Raw genomic sequence first — 20,825 nt, 5'->3', positions numbered from 1 at the left:
AGTGGAAAGATTATAGAGTCCCCAGTTGATGGTTTCTATTTTCTCAATGAAGTATTAAAACAGATTAATCAACTGAGAGACTGTGGGAATAAATTTGAAGAAAGGATATAAATTACTTCTGGTTGGCTCACTGAGATAGCATTCCAGCTCAAAACTCAAGTGATCTGTAGGAACTGTATTAAACTCAATTTGTTGCTATGGAAGATAATTAGTAACTCCTGGCTTAAAGCCATCTCTTCTGCTTTATGATGGGTATCTGGAATTTCAACTGAGCAATTGTCAGACTTTCAAATAGATGATACTCATTCATAAAGGAATTTTGGTACCTACCTACAGGTAATCCTGTGGCCAACCAATATAAGGTTTCCATCTGAATTAGGATATAATAATTTTCACAACAAAATCTTTATCTACATGTTTAATATCCAAATGGAGGAAACCTACTTTGCATGAGGTGCTGTGGTAGGCAATCTACACAATTCTCATTTCATCTACTCAACTCTATGCAGTAGCCACACAGACAAGTGAAGTTAGCACATACAAAGTTCCACAGCTACTAAAGGAATTGGGAATTAAATGGTCTGTCCTGCAAAGCCTGTGCTCAATACATAACAGAGATTACTACACTTAAGGTTCAGTGAATGCAGTGTTGACTGATCTCCAAAGCCTAAGGAAACAACATTCTTGATATATTCATGTATTTTCTTATCTGGCAGGAGGCTCAGAGCTAAGTTTTGAATAAAACTGTAGTAACTGACTTGAGTCTGGATTTTCTATCTATAATTGTTCTACCATCCTATTCATTACTTGGCTCTTATTCTCTATTAACTGGATACATGACAGTTTTTATTGATTACTTTTATTGCAAACCGTCATATTATTTTTAAGAGTAGGCTGAGGTATAAATCAAATAGTAAGTGATAAACTCTGTCTTTATATTTCTAAGAGTCACAGAAGGCTTAGAAAACAGAACTCTTAAGGCACTCTATATAGAATACTGCGATTGTGAGCCCCTTCAAGGTACAGGTATCTGTCTTATTCATCAGTGCATACCTGGCACCCAGGACACAATGCTTGGCAAGTAATAGATACTGAGTATTTCCTGAGTGATTTAAAACTCAAGTGTTGAGACATGCCACGGTGCCTGTTATTATTTCAAATTTCTCATTAAATTTCTCCAATACAAGAAAAATAATTAAAATTCAAACATGTATATGGACTAATATTTTGTGTAGGCCTACACAGAAAATAGATATATACATATACCACAGAAAAAATATAGTCTAAACTACAAAAATAAGCAAGTGAAGGATTCATAACAATTAATTCCTTAGGAGGACTAAAGAACTTTATTTCCTGCAGGTGATGTGGTAAAATAAAGTTTCTTTGATGTTGGATAGAATTAGAATCCTAGATTTTCCACCTATGAAATGGGTAAACTTGGGTAAATCACTTAACCTCTGGTCTAATTTTCCTCATCTGTAAAACTAGGATAATTACAGTACCCATCTCGTAGGGTTATTCTGAGAATTACATTACATAATGCTTGAAAACATTCAGTACAATGCTATCCACATAGTTAAGAACTCACTAAATATTAGATCTTACTTTTTAGAGTCCTACCTTATCCCTTTATCAACAAAATCTTATTTTATCAAGTCTGGCTAGAAAACATGTGGGTCTAGGCCTAAGGGCAAAACAGGATCATTTGTGGTAGTCTCTTCTTTCATTCCTGTAGATTAACCAGGGTGAAAGTACAGAAGCACTTTTAAAGAGACACCTTGGTTTAAGAAAAGATCTAGCAGAAAGAAAACCATTTCCATTTGCATTTATCACTTGCAACTTTGCTATAGAAAGAAAGAGAAAACAATTTGGAAATAACTGACAAGTCAAATAAATAAAAGATCAGTTAAAGAATTAGATCCCTACTGATATAAATATTACCAATAAGATTTTCAAATAATATCAAAAGCACCTAGAAATGAGTATAGAAAACAGTGAAAAATTTCCTAGTACTTTATAATTTGTTTAAAAAATACTTTTAACATTTCCATAGGCCAAAATTATTAGAACTTGAGTTATATTTATGTTATATCTACAATAGAACCATAAACATAAAAACATTACATTTAAACTAACATGAATTATTCTAAAACTTAACACAGAGAAAGATTTCAAAGCTAATTGCTTTAGAAATAAATTATTCCAGAAAAATATAAAATTTTAGGAAATACACCATTTTCTACATAGACTATTTTACAAATCTGTGGAATGGATATATTAACTTCCTCCATGCAAATGTGATGTACAATCATTCAAAATAAACAGAATTGCTTTTCAAAGAAACATGATTGTTGGGACCAACTAGCAGAAATGAATATTCAATGACAAATGTAGTACTGAGAGGTAAATTTTAAAAATTAGCTTGCAAAATATGAGCAGGAAAAACGATAAATTTTAATAGGTGGTAACCTCACTGACATCAGCCTTAGCGATGTTTTTGTGGATGTGACTCCAGGTAAGGGAAACAAAAGCAAAAATAAACAAATGAGACTACATCAAACTAAAAAGCTTCCACACAGCAAAGGAAACCATAATCAAAACAAAATGGCAACCTGCTGAATGGGAGAAGATATTTGCAAATCACAAATCTGATAAGGGGTTAATATCCAAAATATATGAAGATCTCATATAACTCAACAATAACAAAAAAAACTGAATTAAAAATGTGCAGAGGATCTAAATAGACATTTTTCCAAAGGAGACATACAAATGGCCAACAAGTACATGAAAAAATGTTCAACATCACTAATTATTAGGGAAATGCATATCAAAACCACAATGAGATATCACCTGCCTGTTAGAATGGCTATTATTGAAAAGACAAGAAATAACAAGTATTGGTGAGGATGTAGAGAAAAGGGAATCCTTGTACACTGTTGGTGGGATAGTACATTGATGCAGCCACTATGGAAACAGTATGGAGATTCCTCAAAAAATTAAGAAAAGAACCAGCATATGACCCAGCTATTCCACTTCTGGGTATTTATCTAAAGAACACAAAACCACTAACTTGAAAATATATATGCACCCGTATGTTCATTGCAACATTATTTACAATAGCCAATATAAGGAAATAAGCTAAGCACCCATGATGGATGAATGGATAAAGAAGATATGGTTTATATACACAACGAAATACTACTCAGGCATAAAAGAGAATGAAATTCTGCCATTTGCAACAACATGGATGGACCTTGAAGGTATTATGCTAAGTGAAATCTAAAAAACAAACAAACAAACAAAGAAAATAAAACAAAAACGAACTGATAGATACAGAGATCAGACTAGTGGTTACCAGAGGGGAAGGGGGTTGGGGAAGGGCAAAACAGGTGAAGAGGGTAAACTGTATGGTGATGGATGGTAACTAGGCTTGTGGTGGTGACCACTTTGTAGTGTATATATATAGATGTCGAATTATAATGCTGTATACCTGAAACTTATATAATACAAGAAAAGAATCACTGCCCTAAGGTATAATTTTAATTACTACTTTATAAATTATACAGCATTACTTTGTATTTCTTTGCAATAGAAGTGACTGAGATATCTGAACAACAAAGTTCTAGAAAATTCAATTTGCTAACTGAAAAATCTATTTCTCTTTATGTACATACCTAATGCATTTCTCATCTACTTAGGTAGCTATTTGATGCATATTAATGGAGCACAGTAAAAATCAATCTATTCCTAACATTAAATGACAGGCAATGCAGAGACTCCATACAGGATTAACCCAAGGAGGAACACACCGAGACACAAAGTAATCAAATTGACAAAAATTAAAGATAAAGAAAAAACCTGAAAAGTAACAAGGGAAAAGCAACAAATAACATACAAGGGAATCCCCATAAGGTTATCAGATGATTTTTCAGCAGAAACTCTGCAGGCCAGAAGGGAGTGTCCTACCTTTTATTTTATGTAAAGGTTTATCTGACATTTATGTTATATCCAATCTATCTTAAGGTGACATCATTTTGTGAAGATATATGAGGAAATCATTGTTTTTTTAAAGAAAACATTGTCTACTAAAAATATCATGATGTAAAGAAAATCTAGACTCAACTTACTTTGAATATCCTCTTGAAGTCTATTTTTCCATACTAGAGAACATAGACACAAGCTATCAAATACCTACAAAAAATGAATGCTGTGATGTTAAGAGAAGAGGTAGAAAGGGAGAAAAGAAATCTCAGACTTTAATTTTTTCGTTCAACTTTATCCACAGTTTGCATCAGTAATATACATTTAGTGTTCCATTTATTTTTAAATGCATCAGAAAATCAATCATAATAGATCTGTGACCAATACAAACATTTCTGAATTCTTCAAAAAATTCAGTTAGAAAAGTCAATAAACTAGCATTCTGTAAAGATAATTATGAAACAAATGGTAATGTATTTTTACTCCTTATTTCAATTCTAACATATCTGACATCACCTCTTTCTTGTGTGATACAGGAATAAAATTTAGCAGAAGCAGCTATCTACTGCATGTTTTAGGTCCTAATAAAATATTTTAGTTTGATTATTTAACCTTCTTCAAATCACAAATCCAATTCAAATAATGATAATTATTCTTAATTCAATAACTGATGAAGTAAATATATAATAACCATAAAGACCATTTAGAATAACTTTACACTTACTCAAAAATACTAAAAGAAATACATCAGAGCCTTGGTATAATGTGTGCTTGGGGACTATGCTGTGAAACTGCCATAGAGGTGATGTTGCCTTTTGCCACTACAGTAAATAAACTGCCATGGTATGGACCTCAGATAGACCCATCTTAAATGGAATTCTGCTTTGCAGTAAAGAATGCTACAAAGGTTCTGGTGTATTTTCTCTTTAAAGTAATAACTAATTGACAAGTAAGTGAAATGCAATAAGGAAATGGCCTATAATTTCACTAATATTTCAATGATATGAAACATGAAGATACTTGTAAAATAATTAACATCTAGATTGATTAACAAGAGGAATTCTACAGCATGATAACTATGAAAGCAGTATGAATGATTGCTGTAGCTTTTAATGATCGCTTTATTTGTAACACTGTCAAATTTTTACATTAAAAACTAACAACTAAGGTATTTGTCATTTCTTACCTTTATTACCCAAGTTTTCACTAGAGAGATTGATTATGTCAATGCCGTTTTTTAAGATCCAACTGAAAAATAATAACTAATTAGCTCAAATATTTAAAGTAATAAATTACTAATAATTTTATTTTTAAACCTTTTAGTCATAAGAAGCTTTAATTCTTTAAAAGCTTCAATTTGACCCTTGGGGAATGTAAAGAACACATCTGTATCCTAAAGCCAAAACTTAATTATATGGCTTCATGCCGATTGATCAAAAAAGTAGAGTTGTTCCTAAACCAACCCTTACTATACCATTTGGCACAATGGTTTTTACCTTTTATATATACCTTTGAAATACCCAGGCCAACATTTTTAGTAAGTTGCATCCATATTAAGAGGTAACAAGTGCAAATAATCACATATTTAACATATGATACTTGCTTGACTACTACGAAAGTAATTATAATTATACTAAGGTTTTTCTACAGCAAACTGAGTTATTCATCACAGTAATGGTTTTGAAAAATTCCTGCACTACTACCAATGCAAATTTATCCATCTCTAAATTAAACAAGGACTTTATGTAACAGTATACTTATGAAAAGATTTATAGAACGGTTTGTGTTTATTTCAACATCATGTTGAGGATCAATTAAGATTTACAGGTTCCACAAATGGACATATTTTCTAATAAAAACCTATTCCTCAATTGCTGCTCTCTGAATCTGAATTTAACCAAAGGCAGCACACTGATGTAATAACGTTCCTGAAAGTCAAGATATAAATCCAAACTTTGGCAGTTTTATCAAAATGTCCTTGACAATTAATTACTCTGCTAATTTGCAAAAACCCTACTGCTTTGTGTAACATTTTCAATACAGAAATAAAATACTCTTCAAATAATACATTTTAAAAGATGACTAAGTTTTGCAAAATTAAATAGCATAAATTAAGCATATTAACATTGTTTTTCTGACAACATGAAATAACCAATTTACGAAAACTGCAATGGACTAAATAAAAAACACAAATGTCACAATGTGAGGCACATTTATCCTCACATATTACTGAACTTACAAAATCTACTAAAATATTTTAAAATTCCATTGATTCCATTAATACATAAAAAGAAATTGCAAAAATGCTTAAGACTATATAAGAGTCATCAATTACACAGGCACTTCACATGTAAACAATCTACAGTACAACTGAAAATATTTTGGCACCAACCTATAATACTAAAAGAATTTAATATAAAGCCAGAGTTCTATAATTTCTACTCACTTTTTTCTAGAAAACTAAGACCAAAGATTGAAGAAATTATGTATAAACTAGAATTACAAGCATATTAAATAACTCAAATATAGAATTGTTTTAAATTGGTAAAAAATGATTACCTTATCCACATGTTCACCAGTATGCTATGATAAAAAAAATTAAACCTAATGTGATTATTGAATTGAAACCACATTTTAAATTTAGTATTAATCTGATTATTGAAAAATAATCAAGGTTATCAGCTGACTTAATAAAAAGAGAATTTGAATTTATCAAAAACTCTTAAGTTGATCCAGTTTTCCCCCAAAAGAAGTTTGGGCAATGCAAAATTGAATTTTAATGTTTTAACATAATATTTCTTAAACCTAAGGCTTGATGTAATAAAATTATTTTTGATTAGACATCCTTATTCATAAATTTGAGATATTTGAAATCACTTCAAATGAAACTAGACACTTATGATTTTTAAATGTTATAATCAAGCCGTAGAAAGCTGAGATGCCTTGGTTGTAGGTAATTCAAGAAGAGCCTGAACTGTGACACCAACTTTCACAAGACCTCTTTCTTCCAAAATATGATGAGGCAAACAGAGTCTTTCCTGAAAAAAAAAACAAATGATATCTAAACATTTGCTTCTTAATAGTGTAGCAAAACCTGAAAAAGTCAGAACTGGGTTTTTAAACATGCTTTTTATGAAACTTCAAGTTAAAAGTACACAATTCTAATTAGATTAAAATCTAATTTTAAAATGTCTGTTTCAATACATTTTTATAGTATGGAATTCTATTTTACAGGTTGTATTTTGACCTGAAGTTGATCTGATACACACAATAAGCAAATATTTTAAAGTGAGACAGTGGTGCTAAATGTTCCCTAAGCTTTCATGCTACAGCAGAAAGAGCACTACATTTCCAACCAAGGGATCTAAGGGCCATATGAAGTACTAAAGGTACTAAAATTCCCTGAGACTCTGTTTTTTCAACCTGAAAATGGAACTGTGTGAGAAACAAACAGAGCAGTCTATATACGGAACCACTTTGTAAACTGTTCAGTCCTATACAAAACTAGCCACTCTGGTTCTTTCTATCAGTTCTGAGGTTCCATGGTCTGTGATGTATACAGCACTTCAGTACTTTTTTTTTTGTCTTAAGGTTACTTCCCTCCAGCTTCTAGTGATGTGTTGCTTCTTAGTTCCAATAGTCTAGAATTTAATAAATAACAACTGCCTTCTCTTCTAAGTCATCACGTGTGTCATTTGATATTCACAACTCTATGAGAAAGAGGGTTCAGAGACAACTTTGCATTAGGTTTCATTAGCCTTCACTGATCCTCTTCTAACAATCTTAATGTTTCCAACGGTTCTGTCTTCACCCTCTTCTCTTTTCAAACTATATCCTCTCCTTGGTATTCTCAAAGCCTCATCAAAACTACAAGGGTTTTAACTGAAGATCTGCATGCATGTGCACAACAAATAAATTTGGTTGCATTTTTGAAGAAATAATGCATTCTACTGCTTCAGGTGGGACACTCGCTTATCTCAGGAAAATAAGAATGGATACATTGGGTGGCAAACAGACCATCTACAGGTCCCATCTGGTCCATAATTTGTTTTAGTTAGCTACCACAGTATTTTAAAAATCTAGAAACATTACTTTTTTTTTTTTTTTTTTTGCAGTACATGGGCCTCTCACTGTTGTGGCCTCTCCCGTTGCGGAGCACAGGCTCCGGACGCGCAGGCTCAGCGGCCATGGCTCACGGGCCTAGCCACTCCGCGGCATGTGGGATCTTCCCGGACCGGGGCACGAATCCGTGTCCCCTGCATCGGCAGGCGGACTCTCAACCACTGCGTCACCAGGGAAGCCCACTTTTTTTTTTTTAATTCAGTGTTTCTAGAAACATTGGAAGCCTTGGCAAGACAGGGCCCTTATTCCCAAATAGTAACAACTATATTTTCCATCCTGATAACTTTCAAATTTTTATTTCCTGCCAAGATCTCTCTATTGAGCTCCAGATACAAATGTCAACTTGATACAGCCAAATGGATATCCAACAGACATATCAAAATCAATATGTCCACAACAGAACTACTTCTTACTAAATTAACTTCTCCTCTGTATTCTATACCTCAGTGAGTAATACACTATTCAATCTCTCTCAACATAAACCTGGGAATCATAGTAGTCTCTTTCCTCCTTACTCCCGTAAGTCAATCACCAAATACTACTGATAATATCTCATTTATCAAGAGTTCTCAAAAACTATCTTCTCACTCCATTTTCACTGCAACATTTGTTGCCCTCCTAATATTTTGCTTATTTATTCAAAAAACCACTAAAATATATATTAGAAAAGAAAAACAGGTGTCACATCAATGACCTCAATTCTCATCTTAGAAACTAGAAAAAGAAAAGCAAAGTAAACCAATGGTAAGCATAAAGAAGGAAATAATGAAGATGAGAGAGGAAAACAATAAAATTAAAAAACAGAAAATAATAGCAAAAAAAAAATCAATGAAACCAAACATTAGTTCATTGAGAAAATTTTTTTAAATTCATAAATCCCTAGCTAGATTAATCACAAAAAAGAGAGAAAATACAAGAATTACCAATATCAGGAATAAAAGAAGTGACACCACAAGAGAGTCTACAAATACTAAAATGATAATAAGGGGGACATTATAAACAACATTATAACAATAAGTTTGACAAACTACATGAAATGGACAAATTCTTTGAAAGATACAGTATACCAAAGCTCATACAAGAACAAACAGAAAAATAGAATAGCCCTATATCTAATAAAGAAATTGAATTGTAGTTAAATACTTTCCCACAAAGAAAACCCCTTGCCTAGATGGCTTCAAGGTTCAATAATGAATTTGACTAAATATTTAATAAAGAAATAATAGCAATTCTACCCAAAATCTTCAAGAAAAGTGAACAGCAGGGAATACTTCCTAACATGTTCCATGAGGTCAGCATTACTGGACACCAAAACCAGGCAAAACCATTAAAAGAAAGAAAACAGAAGACTAATAACCCCACTAACATAGATGCAAAAGGGCTAAACAAAATTTTAGCAAATTGAATCCAACAATATAAAAATAACAACAACAAAATCCATCATGACCAAGTAGGGTTTATCCCAGCAGTCCAGGTTTGAGTTAATATCTGAAAATCAACCAATGTAATTCACAATGCTGTGAAAGAAAAAATATGTTAACTCAGCAGATGTAGAAAAAGCACTTGACACAACAACATCCATTTGTGGTAAGAACTCTCAGAAAACTAGAATCATATTTCTCATAAGGAACCTGTATCTGGAATATATACAGAAGTTAATAATAAAAAGGAGACTAATTCAATTAACAAATGAGCACAGGATTTGAAAAGACATTTCTCCAAAGAATATATACAAATAGTCAATAGGCACACAAAAAGATGCCCAACATCATTAATCATTAAGGAAATGCTAATAATCAAAACCGCAATGGGGCTTCCCTGGTAGTCCAGCGGTTAATACTCCGTGCTCCCAATGCAGGAGGCCCGGGTTCGATCCCCGGTCAGGGAACTAGATCCTGCATGCTGCAACTAAGACCCGGTGCAGCCAAATAAATAAATAAATATTTTTTTAAAAAAACCCACAATGAGACCACTTCAGACCCACTAGTATGACTAGAATCAAAAAGGTAGACAAGGGCTTCCCTGGTGGCACAGTGGTTGCGAGTCCGCCTGCCAATGCAGGGGACACGGGTTTGTGCCCTGGTCCAGGAAAATCCCACATGCCGCGGAGCGGCTGGGACCATGAGCCATGGCCACTGAACCTGTGCGTCCAGAGCCTGTGCTCCGCAACGGGAGAGACCACAACAGTGAGAGGCCCGTGTACTGCAAAAAAAAAAAAAAAAAAAGGTAGACAATAATAATTGCTGGTGAGGATTCAGAGAAATTAGAACCCTCATACATTGCTGGTGGTAATGTAAATCAGAAAATAGCTTAGCAGTTCCTCAGAAAGGTAAACATAGAGCTACCATGTAATCCAGCATAGAGCAACCATATAAACTACCATATAACCTAGTTAACTAAGAGAATTAAAACATTTTCAAACAAAAACGTGTTCATGAATGTGCATAGCAGCATTATTCACAATAAACAATGAGTGGAAACAGCCCTAATATCCATCAACTGATGAACGGTAAACAAACTGTGGTATATACATAGAGCCCTAAAAAATGAGGTAGAGCCATATTTCAGAGATAGAGACTCCAGTTCTAGATCACCAAAATAAAGCAAATATTACAATAAAGTAAGTCACATGAACTTTTGTTTCCTAGTGAATACAAAAGTTATGTTTACATTATACTGCACTCTATTAGTGTGCAATAACACTGTCTTAAAACAAACCTTAATTATAAAATACTTTCTTGCTAAAAAATTCTAATCATCATCTGACAATGCAGGGTTGCCACAAACCTTCAATTCATAAAAAATGCAGTATCTGTGAAGCACAATAAAGTGAAGTGCAATAAAACTGGGTATGTCTGTACTGCTTTATGCTACAACATGAATGGACCTTGAGAGTATTATGCTAAATGGAAGAAGCCAGACACAAAAGACCCCATAACATATGATGTCAATAATATGTGATGTCCAGAATAGGAAAATTCATAGAGATAGAACAGGAGAGGGACTGTTAACAGGTAAGAGGTTTCTTTCTGGGGTGATAAAAATATTCTACACTTAGGGAATGTGAATTGGTATAGCCACTATGGAGAACAGTATGGAGGTTCCTTAAAAAACTAAAAATAGAACTACCATATGACCCAGCAATCCTACTACTAGGCATATACCTTGAGAAAGCCATAATTCAAAAAGAGTCATGTACCAAAATGTTCATTGCAGCTCTGTTTACAATAGCCAGGAGATGGAAGCAACCTAAGTGTCCATCATCGGATGAATGGATAAAGAAGATGTGGCACATATATACAATGGAATATCACTCAGCCATAAAAAGAAACGAAATTGAGTTATTTGTAGTGAGGTGGATGGACCTAGAGTCTGTCATACAGAGTGAAATAAGTCAGAAAGAGAAAGACAAATACCATATGCTAACACATATATATGGAATTTAAGAAAAAAAATGTCATGAAGAACCTAGGGGAAAGACAGGAATAAAGACACAGACCTACTAGAGAATGGACTTGAGGATATGGGGAGGGGGAAGGGTAAGCTGTGACAAAGTGAGAGAGTGGCATGGACATATATACACTACCAAATGTAAAATAGATCGCTAGTGGGAAGCAGCCGCATAGCACAGGGAGATCAGCTCGGTGCTTTGTGACCACCTAGAGGGGTGGGATACGAAGGGTGGGAGGGAGGGAGACGCAAGAGGCAAGATATATGGGAACATATGTATATGTATAACTGATTCGTTTTGTTATAAAGCAGAAACTAACACACCATTGTAAAGCAATTATACTCCAATAAAGATGGTAAACAAAAAAATGAGCTTGTGAAAAAACTAGAACTCAGGCCCACCAGACCTACTGAATCACAATCTGCACTTTTACAATCTCCCCAGTGTACCAGTGTACCCATGAATAGTTGAAAGGTACATTTCTACCTCCACATGTCTTTTCTGAGAAATAAACACATTTTATCCAGTTTCATATAAATAAAACACTCAAAAATGCAAAAAATAAAAAAATATTCTACACTTAGACCGCTGCCCAACTCTGTGAATATACTAAAAATCATTGAATTATACACTTTAAATGGGTGAATTTTATGGTATGTTAATTATATCTCAATAATAATGTTTAAAAAAAAATGTGTGTAACCAATCCCAGGCCTAAAAAAAGATAACTTCAATCCATACTTTTCAACACATATAAAAATTAACTGGACCTGCACAGAAGGGGAGAGGTGGCACATCCAGACAGGGGCCTCAGGAGTGTGGAGTTCTGGAGTTTCGTACCATGTTGATGACAGGCTCTTAGTGCCCCAGCCAGGCCTCAGGGCTGTGCCTCTGAGGAGGGAGAGCCAACTTCAGGACACTGGTCTACAAGAGACCTCCCAGCTCCACATAATATCAAACAGCGAAAATCTCCCAGAGATCTCCATCTCAACACCAAGACCCAGCTCCACTCAACGACCAGCAAGCTACAGTGCTGGACACCCTATGCCAAACAACTAGCAAGACAGGAACACAACCCCACCCATTAGCAGAGAGGCTGCCTAAAATCATAATAAGGCCACAGACACCCCAAAACACACCACCAGACATGGACCTGCCCACTAGAAAGACAAGATCCAGCCTCATCCACCAGAACAGAGGCACTAGTCCCGTCCACCAGGAAGCCTACACAACCCACTGAACCAACCTTAGCCACTGGGGACAGACACCAAAAAAAACGGGAACTATGAACCTGCAGCCTGCAAAAAGGAGACCCCAAACACAGTAAGATAAGAAAATCGAGAAGACAGAAGAACAAACAGCAGATGAAGAAGCAAGATAAAAACCCACCAGACCAAACAAATGAAGAGGAAATAGGCAGTCTACCTGAAAAAGAATTCAGAATAATGATAGTAAAGATGGTCCAAAATCTTGGAAATAGAATGGAGAAAATACAAGAAACGTTTAACAAGGACCTAGAAGAACTAAAGAGCAAACAGCAGGGATGAAAAACACAATAAATGAAATGAAAAATTCTCTAGAAGGGATCAACAGCAGAATAACTGAGGCAGAAGAATGTATAAGTGACCTGGAAGATAAAACAGTGGAAATAACTACTACAGAGCAAAATAAAGAAAAAAGAATGAAAGGAATTGAGGACAGTCTCAGAGACCTCTGGGACAACATTATAGGCACCAACATTCGAATTACAGGCGTCCCAGAAGAAGAGGAGAAAAAGAAAGGAACTGAGAAAATCTTTGAAGAGATTATAGTTGAAAACTTCCTTAATATGGGAAAGGAAATAGTTAATCAAGTCGAGGAAGCACAGAGAGTCCCATTCAGGATAAATCCAAGGAGAAACACACCAAGACACATATTAATCAAACTATCAAAAATTAAATACAAAGAAAAAATATTAAAAGCAGCAACAGAAAAGCAACAAATAACAGACAAGGGAATCCTCATAACGTTAACAGCTGATCTTTCAGAAGAAACTCTGCAAGCCAGAAAGGAGTGGCAGGACATATTTAAAGTGATGAAGGAGGAAAATCTAGAACCAAGATTACTCTACACAGCAAGGATCTCATTCAGATTTGATGGAGAAATTAAAAGCTTTACAGACAAGCAAAAGCTAAGAGAATTCAGCACCACCAAACCAGCTTTACAACAAATGCTAAAGGAACTTCTCTAGGCAGGAAACACAAGAGAAAGAAAAGACCTACAATAACAAACCCAAAACAATTAAGAAAATGGGAATAGGAACATACATATCGATAATTACCTTAAATGTCAATGGACTAAATGCTCCCACCAAAAGACACAGACTGGCTGAATGGATACAAAAACAAGACCCGTATATATATTGTCTACAAGAGACCCACTTCAGACCTAGGGACACATACAGACGGACAGTGAGGGTATGGAAAAGATATTCCATGCAAATGGAAATCAGAAGAAAGCTGGAGTAGCAATTCTCATATCAGACAAAATAGACTTTAAGATAAAGACTATTACAAGAGACAAAGAAGGACACTACATAATGATCAAGGGATCGATCCAAGAAGAAGATATAACAATTGTAAATATTTATACACCCAATATAGGAGCACCTCAATACATAAGGCAAATGCTAACAGACATAAAAGGGGAAATCGACACTAACACATTCATAGTAGGGGACTTTAACACCCCACTTTCACCAATGGACAGATCATCCAAAATGAAAATAAATAAGGAAACACAAGCTTTATTTGGTACATTAAACAAGATGGACTTAATTGATATTTATAGGACATTCCATCCAAAAACAACAAAATACACACTCTTTTCAAGTGCTCATAGAACATTCTCCAGGACAGATCATATCTTGGGTCACATATCAAGCCTTGGTAAATTTAAGAAAATTGAAATCGTGTCAAGTATCTTTTCTGACCACAATGCTATGAGACTAGATATCAATTACAGGAAAAAATCTGTAAAAAATACAAACACTTGGAGGCTAAACAATACACTACTTAATAACCAAGAGATCACTGAAGAAATCAAAGAGGAACTCAAAAAACACCTAGAAACAAATGACAATGGAAACACAACCACCCAACACCTATGGGATACAGCAAAAGCAGTTGTAAGAGGGACGTTTAGGGTAATACAATCCTACCTTAAGAAACAAGAAATATCTCAAATAAACAACCTAACCTTACACCTAAAGCAATTAGAGAAATAAGAACAAAAAACCCCAAAGTTAGCAGAAGGAAAGAAATAAAAATCAGATCAGAAATAAATGAAAAAGAAATGAAGGAAACAATACCAAAGATCAATAAAACTAAAAGCTGTTTCTTTGAGAAGACAAACAAAATTGATAAACCATTAGCCAGACTCATCAAGAAAAAAAGGAAGAAGACTCAAATCAATAGAATTAGAAATGAAAAAGGGGAAGTAAAAACTGACACTGCAGAAATACAAAGGATCATGAGAGATTACTATAAGCAACTCTATGCCAATAAAATGGACAACCTGGAAGAAATGGACAAATTCTTAGCAATGCACAACCTGCCAAGACTGAACCAGGAAGAAATAGAAAATATGAACAGACCAATCACAAGCACTGAAATTGAAACTGTGATTAAAAATCTTCCAACAGGGCTTCCCTGGTGGCGCAGTGGTTGAGAGTCTGCCTGCCAATGCAGGGGACACGGGTTCGTGCCCCGGTCCAGGAAGATCCCACGTGCCGCAGGGCGGCTAGGCCTGTGAGCCATGGCCGCTGAGCCTGCGCGCCCGGAGCCTGTGCTCCGCAACGGGAGAGGCCACAACAGTGAGAGGCTCGTATACCGCAAAAAAAAAAAAAAAAAAAAAAAAAAAAAAAATCTTCCAACAAACAAAAGCCCAGGACCAGATGGCTTCACAGGCGAATTCTATCAAACATTTAGAGAAGAGCTAACACCTATCCTTCTCAAACTCTTCCAAAATATAGCAGAGGGAGGAACACTCCCAAACTCATTCTATGAGGCCACCATCACCCTGATACCAAAACCAGACAAAGATGTCACAAAGGAAGGAAACTACAGGCCAATATCACTGATGAACATAGATGCAAAAATCCTCCACAAAATACTAGCAAACTGAATGCAACAGCACATTAAAAGGATCATACGCCATGATCAAGTGGGGTTTATTCCTGGAATGCAAAGATTCTTCAATATACGCAAATCAATCAATGTGATACACCATATTAACAAATTGAAGGAGAAAAACTATGTGATCATCTCAATAGATGGAGAGAAAGCTTTCGACAAAATTCAACACCCATTTATGATAAAAACCCTGCAGAAAGTAGGCATAGAGGGAACTTTCCTCAACATAATAAAGGTCATATATGACAAACCCACAGCCAACATCACCCTCAATGGTGAAAAACTGAAACTATTTCTACAATTACTTTAAAAGCAGCTTAAAATCATTCATTAGATAGCTGTTACAGTTGAAGCTGGGACTCAGTAGAAGGTACCAAGGGAAGGTATTCATTTTCATGTTCAGAAAGCATTACTCATTCCTACTGTGAAGAAGAATCCAGTTTGCATGCAATAAATTAATAATTCAATGATCATTTTGTTAGAAAAATAATTACCTGTGAGACACCCAGCTTTTTACAAGCATCAAGAAAATTTTCTACATTTCTTCGACATTTTGCCATGCTAAGTTTAGGCTGTAAAGTAAGATAAAAAGGTATATTTTCAGGTATATTTATACAAAATTAATAAAAACTGAAAATTAAATTTATTGAAGTATATTATTTAAAGATTGTTTCAAGAAGCTCTATCTTCCTTTAGAGAACTAACAAATTGCAGACAAAACTTACCACTGCTGGTGATGGCACATGAATACTAGCTACAGAGCGTGGCCTTATGTGATTGGCTAAATGGCAAAGAACAACCCCATCCATCAGTGCAGCTCCAATGTCATCAGGCAAAATTACTTTTAACCTGGATTCGAGATTCTACAAAAGAAACGGGTATAAATCACAGATATTCTATCTAAACATATATGTTATATATTTATACAACTAACCATTATGTAATCTAAAATTTTAAAGACTACTGAAAATAAAATATACCTTGTTAATTTTCCACATTAAACCCATTTCTATAAAGGAGACCTGAAAGGTCAATATGACTTACATTGCGAAGTTGTCGTATTTGCTCTCGTTCTTCCCGTAGATGTTCCATCTTTCTTCTCATTGTAAAACCTGGATCTGCTGCCCCATATTCCTGACGAGATGAGCGGCTAAAAGCTATAAAACAGAAATTTCCTAGCTTATTACAAAGCTAACAGGAAGGATCAACCATCGGTGGGGAAAGAGACATGATAAAAAGAACCAGAACAAAATGACATAAAACACTATTATTATTAATAAATTCTAAATATTTTTTACAGAATATAACTGAAATCTGCTTATTTGCATAATTGAAAGTAACAGGGAAGACAAGTGTAACAATTTCTACCACCTATACATGTTCTTACTTAAACATATATTATTAGAAACTTATGATCCAGGTTAAGAATTATTACTGAACACAAATCAGCCTTTATTATCTTTAAAGAAAAAGGAAATTATTCTTGAAGGTCAATACAGTTATTCACGAATAAAAACTATAATTCAATACCTTGCCAAGTAACATGGATCCATTTTCTTTTGGGCTTGCCAAATGCGAAAAGATCCCTTTTTAAAACCACAATATAATGGAGTGCTATAATTTCAAACAGTGTTTGGTCTGCTGGCAGAGTGGTCATTCTAATAGCAGTCACAGTAGAGTAGAAATAAGACTGCAGTATATCTAAGGCAAAAAGCTGAGGTTTCAGGAGCTTGAAAGTAAAGAGGAAGAAAGAAATGGGGAATGGGAATTGGAAAGACAAATAAGGTTAAGAGAAAATTACTTTTAGGAGAGGGGAAAGAATCTATGTGTACTTAAAACTATGGAATCAATCCCATTTAAGCTGAGAAACTCGTTTCATATATAGCCAATAAATTTTACTTGCAGAATATATATTTACCTGATCTAGGCTTCAAGCCAAAGGGACCATGTGAAAAAGCATCAGTTCTATCATAATCCTAAAAACAAAAAACAAATAAAACCTCTTTTCTTTCAAAATAATCAAGGTAGTTATTCATATCCATTCCAATTTTGAGAAGTATTTTTTTCCATGATTAGTGTAGTAGAGAAAGGTAAACTGCATTTCAATTCAAATTGATATATTTCACTTCTAAAAGGTCTATAAATATTTGCTAATTGACTTCTCCCTCATAGTATAAGGAAAATGAAAATTATTGAAGCATATAAAATAGGTATTTTTTGAATGAAGAACCAGATTAAAGTCTCCCCCAAAATGAAAAAAAGCTTCAATGAAAAGATAAGTGAAATTAGTAAAACTTACTCAGTACCTACTTTGGACTTGACCCTTAGTGGATAATCTGAGGCAAATATACACATTCATACTAATAGGGGCTGCAGAGTGATACATAATAAAGTATTATTTCTTCTATCTGAATGCACATTGTTTCAAAGTGCTTTCACACAGTAGTGTGCTTTGGAAAGAACTGTGGTATATTTTAAAAATCTGAACTTAGAGTCAGAAAGTTTAGGCTAAGCCTTGAGCAAAACATTTAATTTCTCTGTAACTGTTCCTTCATCTTTAAAATGGGATGCTGTAAAGATTAAGTGAGATAACTAAAAGAAAACACTTTGTAAATTATAAGATGGAAAGATAATGTAATTTTAGCAGCATCTTATTTAATCTGTACAACAACTGAAGTAGCCAGAGTTTGGGCTTCAGTCACTTCTCTACCATTTATCGACTGGAGTCTTTAAGAAAAGTTATCAGTCTCTGCAGCTGTAAAATGATGAGTATACTACCCAGCTCATGGGACTGCTCTTAGGTTTAAATGTATAGGCAAGCACTTTGTTAATAGTAAAGCACTATACTATAGTACAATTATACTAATTGTTTTTATCATTTTCCTTTCACAGATGAAACTAAAACAATCAGAATTCTGTTGACTCTCTTAATTTTCTGATTAACATATGATAAGCAATTCAAGTTGAAAGTCAGTTGAGCTACTAAAATACATGCTCACCACCCTATCCCTCTACAAGCCTCAGTTTGTCTTGATTACTTCGGTTAAAGTGTTATGAATTTCCAGACAAAATTTTCACTTATCCAAATGTAAGGAAAAATGTATTATAAAAGCAATATAATTTATTTGAGAAAACTGGCACTGATACTCTCCCCATGAGCACAGATCATAAAATCATGAAGTACCTAGTTAAATAAGGCAGCACTTACATTTGTTATAACTGAAAGTAAAAAAAGGATTTACAAAAGCATGTGACAAAGACTAATTTTAGGATATCCTAATTTAAATTATTTTCTAAAAGAATGCAAACCATTTTCCTGCCATATAAATAATTTAGAAACATATTTATAAAATTAATGTCCACGTCCATTTAACAGTTTTATAATGCAACTCACCCAAAACAATAGACAAAGAATCCTGGCTTTTTAAAAAATTAACATCACCTATATAAGATGAAATACTGGCTAATTAACCAAAGTTATATGGTGAATTTGGATCATCCAAACGTTTAGACAAAGTTCTGAATTCACCAAATGAACACATAATCATCTATTTACTAATGCCAATACACTTTTAGAATACTAAAGTAATCTGAAGTAGAAGAGATACTGTTTAGAATTTTTTAAATTTATCTCTTATTGTGAAGCAATAGGTTTAACTAAATTAGAAGAGTTAATCATTCAAACCACCAAAGTATTTGATTGAGATCTCAGAAACTCTAACTTTCATCTACCCCTTCTCCCCATGCTCCTCCTTAGGTCTAAGATGCTAGGAAAGGTGTACCCTCCTGTCGATAGGAACAACCCACTACAGGGATGTTTCTCGTGGAAAAAGGAAGTTTTTCTTGCATTGCTTTCAGACCTAACTGGTTATGAGAAAAACCAAAGGCCATTGCACAATGCTGAAGTACTTTTTTCAAATTTAAAATCTGAAAGCTGTTCTTATCATTGATTTCAAAATATGGATGAATTATAAAACATAAAAAATGTATAAAGTGAATTATTTTCTGTAATCTATAGGCATTTTTCAATAACTAAGTGATATTGATTATGAATATTTGTTCAAAAATATAGTGTTCTTAGAATTTTTTATAGGCTAGGTTTGTATAAATTAACCTACTATGGATTTTTAAATATGGGTGAATAAATTACACTTAAAAAAAAGAAAGATGAGGTTAGAGAGAAGAGACAAAGAAACCTATGTAAACACATTTAAAAACAGAACTTGTACCTCAGATGATACTGGAGATTGTGGTGACATATTAGCATTATCACTGTCTTGCTAAAATATAAAAACAAGAAGATGAAAGATGAAATTAAAATATGAATGATGATTTAGACATATAAAAGGAAAACTGAAAATTTTTTGATTAACTACTAAAGGAAGAATCTGGAAAATGCCATCTACCACCTTGCCAAAGTGTGGTCTGTGGACCAGTAGCATCAGCATCCTCTGGGAGCTTGTTAGAAATGCAGAATCTCAGGCCCCACCCAAGACCTACTGAATCAGAATCTGTATTTCAGGTGATTCATAAGCCTTTAAAGTTTTAGAAGTAGTATCTACTTACATCAAATATTTTCTTATAAATATATTTCCTTTAAATATCACAAATGAAAAACCTTTCTATATTTCTTAGAAAAGAGCCATGTGTTAAGATTAATTCCTGATGGGAAATGGCAACAATATGTTACAATCTGAGACAGGTACATGGAAGCATGCAAAAATTCCATCACGCCAAATAATAACATTTACCTGGAAAATTATGTGTATCTAACATAGGCTTAGAAATAATGACAAAGAATTAATTGAATTGCATAAAATACTACTAAATGGTCCATGTTTTTTCAATGATTACTACTAAACAAATACAAAATTCTTAACATTTAATCTTGAATATGCATACCACAGACGACATGTATTCATCATCAACAAATGATTACTATCTACTATATGTCAGACACTGGTGCTAGACACTGGGAACACTGAAATTTGGTAAAATATCATCCACTCAAGGATCTCTCAGTCCAGGGGGAAAACAGATTCATTTACATGGGTAGTACAACCTTCTCAGTATAAGGATAGAGCTATGCATGATAT

The 20,825-nt window shown here is 34.1% G+C and overlaps 1 protein-coding gene and 1 non-coding gene across 3 annotated transcripts in view; both read right to left on the bottom strand.

Moving 5' to 3' along the window:
- Positions 1-6,902: 6,902 nt before the first annotated feature.
- The window catches only part of LRCH2 (leucine rich repeats and calponin homology domain containing 2), a 91,677-nt gene continuing 77,754 nt past the window's right edge, over positions 6,903-20,825 (bottom strand). The window contains exons 16-21 of one of the 2 annotated variants that reach the window (XM_060137575.1): positions 19,959-20,009; positions 17,648-17,705; positions 16,774-16,886; positions 16,455-16,592; positions 16,224-16,301; positions 6,903-7,022 (exon numbers count right to left, since the gene is read on the bottom strand). In XM_060137575.1, the coding sequence (XP_059993558.1) occupies positions 6,903-7,022; positions 16,224-16,301; positions 16,455-16,592; positions 16,774-16,886; positions 17,648-17,705; positions 19,959-20,009 (558 nt within the window). The remainder of the gene's footprint in view (positions 7,023-16,223; positions 16,302-16,454; positions 16,593-16,773; positions 16,887-17,647; positions 17,706-19,958; positions 20,010-20,825) is intronic. The other variant, XM_060137576.1, reaches the window with a different exon arrangement.
- On the bottom strand, positions 19,504-19,632 carry LOC132514162 (small nucleolar RNA SNORA35). Its single transcript, XR_009538654.1, has one exon. It is a non-coding gene; the product is annotated as a small nucleolar RNA SNORA35 (small nucleolar RNA).

Source organism: Lagenorhynchus albirostris, chromosome X, assembly GCF_949774975.1.
Source record: "Lagenorhynchus albirostris chromosome X, mLagAlb1.1, whole genome shotgun sequence".
In the NCBI taxonomy this organism is placed as follows: Eukaryota; Metazoa; Chordata; class Mammalia; order Artiodactyla; family Delphinidae; genus Lagenorhynchus; species Lagenorhynchus albirostris.
This window is presented reverse-complemented; position numbering and strand designations above follow the sequence as displayed.